General features: G+C 39.5%; 2 protein-coding genes and 1 pseudogene across 2 annotated transcripts in view; all 3 read left to right on the top strand.

The window, feature by feature from the left end:
- Window positions 1-894, top strand: part of LOC104715966 (cyclin-L1-1-like) — a 6,985-nt gene extending 6,091 nt beyond the window's left edge. The window contains exon 8 of the mRNA XM_010433329.1: window positions 887-894. Within this exon, the coding sequence (XP_010431631.1) occupies window positions 887-894 (8 nt within the window). The remainder of the gene's footprint in view (window positions 1-886) is intronic.
- Window positions 714-5,187, top strand: LOC104714107 (phosphatidylinositol 4-phosphate 5-kinase 3). Its single transcript, XM_010431362.1, has 8 exons — window positions 714-829; window positions 1,152-1,972; window positions 2,658-3,145; window positions 3,234-3,399; window positions 3,481-3,591; window positions 3,680-3,989; window positions 4,078-4,153; window positions 4,461-5,187. The coding sequence occupies exons 2-8, from the start codon at window positions 1,271-1,273 to the stop codon at window positions 4,771-4,773; spliced, it is 2,166 nt and encodes a 721-aa protein (XP_010429664.1). The 5' UTR covers window positions 714-829; window positions 1,152-1,270; the 3' UTR covers window positions 4,774-5,187.
- Window positions 6,016-8,038, top strand: part of LOC104715965 — a 3,271-nt pseudogene continuing 1,248 nt past the window's right edge.

Raw genomic sequence — 8,038 nt, 5'->3', positions numbered from 1 at the left:
GAGATAGATTGAAGGATTCAGGTGGGCATTCGGATAAATCAAGACATCACTCTTCTCGGGACCGTGACTATCGCAATTCGTCAAACTCGTCGAAAGACCGTCGGAGGCACCATTAAGCCAATCTTCTTGTAACCATATTGGAGGTACTAAACTAAGCCAATACTCTGGTCACCAAATCCCCTTGAGTTACTAGATGTTAAGACATGATAGTGTTGTATTGTTCTAAGAGTCGAACCCATATGTTTCACTCTTGAGTGTACTCATCCAGTGAGGAGGAATCACATGTTAATTCAGATCGAGATAGTTAATAGTAATTTGGAAATTATGAAAGGTGCATTAAACTTTGGAATAGTAAAATGTAACTTTGACTTGTATGAGTTGTGTGACCCAGAGGAGAGGAGAGTCAGTATCGATTTCTGACTTGTGGGCACATGATTGTATCATTGAAGCACGTTCCCAAACATTGTTTATATCTTTCGATACTTGTCTATTAGCTCCACCTAAGAGCACCGTATATTCTTATATGATATGGAACCATATACTAGATCTTCTGAAAGCCTAATATTTCTAATCAGAAACATACTAATTAATAATTTATAAAAAAGATGATGATAGAGGCAAGCACGTAGTCTTGTTGCCGGCTACATAAATAATCGAAAAAAACGAAAAACGGCTACATTTTCATCGTTGAACCGATGATTTGATATCCCTTTTGGAACAGAGTTTCATCACCATTTCTGATTTTCTGATAAATCTTTCCTTCAACCTTTCTTTCTCTGGTTTCAAGTATACAGATTCGGATACATCAATTTTTATTCTAACTATTCAGGTACATTTGTTTCTTTTCTGAGAATTTTGATGTGTTGTATATTACCACTTGATATAGGTTCTTGAATAATCTGTTTGATCATTCCTTTTGTCAGTCAACGAATCCAATCTAAAAATGATATATATAAGAGTAAGCTTTTTTTCATTTTCAGATACCAATTTGAAGAATAATAATCAAATTACAGTAATGGCATTAAACTCTTAAGAGATTTTTTTTTTCTTCTTTTTGTATATAAGATCTTGATTGTAATAAATCCATCAAGATTGTATCATTTCCATGGTCGTTGATCAAAGTTGCTTTTGTTTTAAAAAAACAATTACAGAACAGAAGAAATGTCTGAACACTAAATGTTGTTATTGGAGGAGACAAACAAGCCAATAAAAAAGTCAACGAGATATATCTGACTTTGGTGGGCATGGAGTAGAGTAAGCAGACAGCAAAATGCAAGAGACTGTGTTCCTCTTCACTGAAGAGAATCTGAACAAAGGGCAATCCTCAGGGGGCAAATGTAAACAAAGCTCTCGACGTGTTGTCCCCATGACAAGTTGTGAGGTGAGTGATTCGGCTGCGGAGATTAGAATAGTAGAAAAGGTGCTAAAGAACGGCGACCTTTACAATGGAGGCTTATCTGCCGGTGTTCCGCATGGGACAGGGAAGTATCTGTGGTCGGACGGTTGTATGTACGAAGGGGAGTGGACACGTGGCAAAGCAAGCGGTAAAGGACGTTTTTCGTGGCCATCGGGAGCGACCTATGAGGGTCAGTTCAAGGACGGTCGAATGGATGGAGAAGGAACGTTCATTGGAATCGACGGTGACACTTATAGAGGGCATTGGCTGTGGGGAAGAAAGCATGGCTACGGAGAGAAGCGTTATGCAAACGGCGACGTTTACCAAGGAAACTGGAAGGCCAACCTACAAGATGGCAACGGACGTTACGTGTGGAGCGATGGGAATGAGTATGTAGGAGAGTGGAAGAATGGTGTTATCTCTGGGAAAGGAGCCATGACTTGGGCTAATGGAAACCGTTATGATGGGCTATGGGAAAATGGAGCCCCGGTTGGGAAAGGGGTGTTGAGTTGGGGTGAGGAGAAGACTAGTAATAGTGGATGGGGGAGAAAGAGCAAGAAGAAAGATGATGAGATTGTTCAACAACATCATAAGCTCTCTTCTGTGGAAGCTTTGTCAATGAATACCAATTTCCCGAGGATTTGTATATCGGAGTTGGAGGATACTAGCTTGTCTGATCATGTTGAGGCGAGTCCATATACGAGCGAGTCAGATACAAGCGGATGCGGAGAGCATGAATGGGCAAGAAGTCCTTTGCTTTTAGAGAGTGGTGGTGCCATGAGTTTGCAACAAAGTCCAAGATGGTTGGATGAAGGAGATTGNTGGCAAAGCAAGCGGTAAAGGACGTTTTTCGTGGCCATCGGGAGCGACCTATGAGGGTCAGTTCAAGGACGGTCGAATGGATGGAGAAGGAACGTTCATTGGAATCGACGGTGACACTTATAGAGGGCATTGGCTGTGGGGAAGAAAGCATGGCTACGGAGAGAAGCGTTATGCAAACGGCGACGTTTACCAAGGAAACTGGAAGGCCAACCTACAAGATGGCAACGGACGTTACGTGTGGAGCGATGGGAATGAGTATGTAGGAGAGTGGAAGAATGGTGTTATCTCTGGGAAAGGAGCCATGACTTGGGCTAATGGAAACCGTTATGATGGGCTATGGGAAAATGGAGCCCCGGTTGGGAAAGGGGTGTTGAGTTGGGGTGAGGAGAAGACTAGTAATAGTGGATGGGGGAGAAAGAGCAAGAAGAAAGATGATGAGATTGTTCAACAACATCATAAGCTCTCTTCTGTGGAAGCTTTGTCAATGAATACCAATTTCCCGAGGATTTGTATATCGGAGTTGGAGGATACTAGCTTGTCTGATCATGTTGAGGCGAGTCCATATACGAGCGAGTCAGATACAAGCGGATGCGGAGAGCATGAATGGGCAAGAAGTCCTTTGCTTTTAGAGAGTGGTGGTGCCATGAGTTTGCAACAAAGTCCAAGATGGTTGGATGAAGGAGATTGTAAGAAACCAGGGCATACGGTTACAGCCGGACATAAGAACTATGATTTAATGTTAAATCTACAACTTGGGATTAGGTACTCTGTCGGGAAACATGCTTCCCTTTTGAGGGAGCTTAGGCATTGTGATTTTGATCCCAAGGATAAGCAATGGACCAGGTTTCCCCCGGAAGGCTCTAAATCTACGCCTCCCCATCTATCCGTTGAGTTCAAATGGAAGGATTATTGCCCTATTGTGTTTAGGTAAGTAAATGTACTAATTAGATTTTGGAGTTTGGAGACAAATGATCCAATTGTTCCTGATTGCACATTTTTTTGTGTGGTGAAACAGGCATTTGAGAGACTTATTTGCGATAGATCAAGCAGACTACATGCTCGCTATTTGCGGAAATGAATCTCTTCGAGAATTTTCTTCGCCTGGAAAGAGTGGTAGCTCCTTTTACTTGACTCAAGATGAACGCTTCATGATCAAAACCATGAAAAAATCCGAAATTAAGGTAACTTGTATAATCTTTTTGATTAATTTCACATTGCTTTTAGATACATATTTTGAGATTTTTTTTATAAACCATTCTTAGGTATTGCTTAAGATGCTTCCAAATTATTACGAGCATGTTTCCAAGTACAAGAACTCTTTGGTCACTAAGTTCTTTGGTGTGCATTGCGTCAAACCAGTAGGAGGACAAAAGGTATGAGAAATGGTCCTTCGTTACAAGTTTATGTACATAAATCAAATAAAAGCTTATTTATTGTTATCTTTTGTGACAAAAAAAAAAGACTCGGTTCATAGTGATGGGGAATCTGTTTTGTTCGGAGTATCGTATACACAAACGATTTGACTTGAAAGGTTCGTCACACGGCCGTACTATTGACAAGGATGAAGGTGAAATCGACGAGACCACAACACTCAAAGACTTAGATCTCAAGTATGTGTTTCGACTCGAGACGTCATGGTTTCAAGCCTTCATCAACCAAATCGATATCGACTGTGAGTTCCTTGAAGCTGAAAGAATTATGGACTATAGCCTCTTGATTGGTCTCCATTTCCGTGAATCTGGCTTGCGTGATGACATTTCCTTGGGCATCGGTATCAATCATTCTTATGTTTCTGTCAACTTTAGTTTTTGGTATTTTTCTTCTTTTCTCTGAAAAAATCAGTTGCTTGCTTAATTCAGGTCGAAGAGATCAGGAGGACAAATTGATGAGAGGGTATAATTCACTTCCAAATATGGACTCTGTCATCCAAACTTGGTACCTTATACCTTACCATTTCTCGAGTTTTAAATACATAACCATATATTATACTCAAAAAAAGAGAAACAACCAAATTATCCTAACTCGGTCTTGGATTCTTTCATTCATTTGAGTGGTCAATTTAGATCAACAGAACTGTATTGAATTAACCATATTGTATAGAATCGTTAGTGTTTACTTGATTGAACAATTCTCACTAACTTCAAATGCACCTTTTACAATCGCATAAGCTTAACATATCAAATTCAAATTATTTTTCCTTTTTTATTTTGACACTATTTTGTTTTTGTCTTTGAAAATGTAGTAACGGACCCTTAATGAGACTAGGAGAAAGTACACCGGCAAAAGCAGAGCAGGTGAGAAAATTTGGGGAAGAGTCATGGGAAGAAGACGACATTGACAACTCAAATCCTAAGAGTACGAAGAAAGAGGTCATTGAGGTGATCCTTTATTTCGGTGTTATTGACATTCTTCAAGACTATGATATCACCAAAAAACTAGAGCACGCCTACAAGTCACTCCACGCAGATCCCACTTCCATTTCAGCTGTTGATCCTAAGCTTTATTCCCGAAGGTTTAGAGACTTCATAAACAAAATATTCATTGAAGACAAATGAAAATGGAACTAACAATGCAACACCTACACAAGTTCAAAGAAGAAGAATTTTATTGTACATCAGAATCTAAGGCATGGGTTTGGCATTTAATTTTTTGGGTTTTGAATGTCAAATTAAAACCTAGAGGCCCCTAAATACGATTAGATCGCACGGCACCCCGCAATGTTGCTCGAATCCAAGATGTTGAAGAGGTTGCCGGCTGTTTTGAGATGAATTTTTGGGGTTTACTCATTTTGTAAAGAGGAAGAGAGTTTTGGTGCTTCCTCGAAAGCTAGTGTAGAGATATTAGGACAATGCTTCTTGATTTTATTGTTATATGGTGAGCCGAGCTGACAAAATCTACATGGACAAAGAGTAAATGTTTTTTGCATTTTGTTTTTGCCTCTGACTCATTACTGTTAATCTTTATCTTTATCTTTCTCTGTATCTATAGATTTTTTATAAAATAGTTTTCCGGGTAGACCAATCCCGAGGGTGAACTATTTCGGCACCTAAAGAACCTACAAGGGTATAAAAGATGACCTTTTTGTAATCATGTGCATTTAGTGAGGTGACGATCATTATTGATCTTTGCTCAATCACAAACATTATTATAACTTAAAATATTTTTAAAAAGAATAAAAAAAAACACCATTAGGATACAAAACCTAGACATTAAATTCATTAGAGAAGGGGAGTCAAAGCATTTTAATTAGCTATAAACAATCTGTCTCCAATTAAACTTTGGCCATATGACGTGGTATGAGTGAGTTCATGGCCATAGAAAGACCTCTAACTTAGTGTGAAGAGGAGAGACAACCAGTATTAAGAGGTTCGCACGTACTCTCCCTGCCGACTTCCAAACAATTAAAATAGAATTAATAGAAAGCTACAAAATGTTGTTATACGTTATAATCTTCTGTTTTTGTTTGTTAATAAAGGTGGATAATTGTTACACGTTCTAATCTTGGATTCATTATGGAACTGAAAAGTTTGATCATCCTCTTCTTGTTGGTGAAGAATCTCGACCAAACAAAAGAATTGAAGGTGAAAGTGAGTACTAAATCCAGAGTGGAATGGACAAAGAGCATTATAGCAACATCAAAAAAATTAAAACTCAGCTTTTCTAAATTTGTCAATCACTTTTAGATAATTTTTCAAACGATAAGAAAAGCTGGTAATTCTAAAATCTACAACACCAGAAATAAACAAATAAATTGTAGATAAAAATAACATATAGAGAAACAAAAGCTAAGCAGAGAATTGAAAAAAAAAAAACAAAAAAGAAGTTATAACTTGTAACGTATTTGTCGTTAAATCTGTTGAATCGTTCTTACAAAACACAATCGTAACAAAAGTCAATTGGGTTCCCACGAAACTGTGGGGCCCACCGCGACCAGGTCTCTACACATAATCTCATCTCTTTCACAAAAACTTTCATTTTGTAAGAACTTTTTTTTTTCTTTCAGTTTGTAAGAAAATGTTTCAATGAAAGATTTGTCTGAAAATTTCAGGAGAAGATGGGTAAGAGCTGGTTAACATGTGTCTCCGCGGCTTGTTTATCTCCAGGAAAAGACAAAAAGCCTCAAGTTGGTTTCTTTCGAATCTTAATCTTGAATTATTGGTTATGAACATGTGTAACCTAATGATGCAATCAAGATTTGCTAATTCTTTTGTTTTGGTTTTGCCTTGTTTTCCAAGAAACCTGAGAAACCTAAGAGGAAATGGTCGTTTGGGAAACAAAAGAGTAGAGAATCATTTGAATTCCCTGTAGAGGAGACTCCACCGGTTGACCCTTCCTCTTCTTCTGTTTATCAGCCGTCTTCTCCTCCTCCTCCGTTGCCGGATTTTGCTCCTCAGCCATCGTTGCCACCACCGTCTCCTCCACCTCCCCCTCCGGCATCTGCCAGCAATAGAGGTTATGGTGAGTCTAAAGAAGCAAAGACTAAACAAGCTCTGGCTCTTGCATCGGCTGTCGCAGCCGAAGCAGCTGTGGTGGCTGCACATGCTGCCGCGGAGGTTGTGCGTCTCACGACCCCGTCAACACATCAAATTGTGGAATCAAAGGAGGAAACTGCCGCAATCAAGATCCAAAATGCATACAGATGTTACAAGGTATATATACAAAGCATTAATTCCTCTTATAATGAGGGACTTACTCTAATTTTTTCGGGTTTCAACAGGCGAGACGCACTCTTCGTGCGCTACGAGGAATGGCCAGACTCAAAGCTTTGCTACAAGGAAGATACGTTAAAAGACAAATGAACGCGATGCTTAGCTCAATGCAAACTCTTACACGTTTACAAACACAGATCCAAGAGAGAAGGAATCGCTTATCTGCGGAGAACAAAACTCGTCACAGGCTGATTCAGCAAAAGGGTCACCAGAAAGAAAACCATCAGAATCAGAATTTGGTATTTAGTCTCCCATATCTTTTACTACACTGTATCTGTATGAACCAAGTTCTCAGATGGACTGAACTGTGTTACAGGTTATCGCGGGAGATTTTGATTCGAGCAACAAATCAAAGGAACAGCTCGCGGCAAAGTCCGTGAATCGAAAAGAAGCTTCTGTAAGACGAGAGAGGGCTTTGGCGTATGCTTATAGTCATCAGGTATATATAGATTAATTAATAACAATTTCACTATGAAATTCTTCGTATTCACAAATACTAATGTTGGAAAATAAAACAGCAAACGTGGAGAAACTCTTCAAAACTTCCACACCAAACAATGATGGACACAAACACAACAGACTGGGGTTGGAGTTGGCTTGAGCGATGGATGGCTTCTCGTCCATGGGATCCTGAATCTAATGATGATCAAGTCTCCCTCAAAAGCTCTCTCAAACGCGAAAACAGCATTAAGACTTCTCCTGCCAGATCTAAAACACAAAGGTCAGCCAGCCAAGGTTCTATTCAGTGGCCTGTAAACAATGATTCCAAGAGCAAAAAGAGCGAGGTTACTAATCGTAGACACAGCATCGGTGGTGCATCATCGGTCGTCATCCCGCAGAAATTCCTTAGATAATACACAAACTGTTAAATCCAAGGTTACTATGGAAACAACAAGCAACGTGAGTAATGCGCAACCTGTGAAATCTAAGGCTAGTTTGGGAACAAAAAGAAATTTGGATAACAAGCAAGCTTTGAAATCAAAGGCTAGGGTGGGAACAACAGGAAACTTGACTAACACGCAAACTGTGAAACCCAAGGTTAATGTCGAAACAACAGACAACTTGGGTTTGCAGAAGAAGAAGGTTGTGTCTGATAAGCAGAAACCTCCGC

The sequence above is a fragment of the Camelina sativa genome, chromosome 9 (assembly GCF_000633955.1).
Source record: "Camelina sativa cultivar DH55 chromosome 9, Cs, whole genome shotgun sequence".
Taxonomy (NCBI): domain Eukaryota; kingdom Viridiplantae; phylum Streptophyta; class Magnoliopsida; order Brassicales; family Brassicaceae; genus Camelina; species Camelina sativa.
The sequence above is the reverse complement of the archived record's forward strand: the minus strand, read 5'-3'. Positions and strand labels throughout refer to the sequence as shown.

Excerpts from the sequence above, each read along its gene's own strand:
- LOC104714107 (XM_010431362.1), top strand. The coding sequence starts at position 1,271 with ATGCAAGAGACTGTGTTCCTCTTCACTGAAGAGAATCTGAACAAAGGG. Across the intron at positions 3,592-3,679 it reads AACCAGTAGGAGGACAAAAG|ACTCGGTTCATAGTGATGGG; the intron begins GTATGAGAAATG and ends CAAAAAAAAAAG. Across the intron at positions 3,990-4,077 it reads TGACATTTCCTTGGGCATCG|GTCGAAGAGATCAGGAGGAC; the intron begins GTATCAATCATT and ends TGCTTAATTCAG.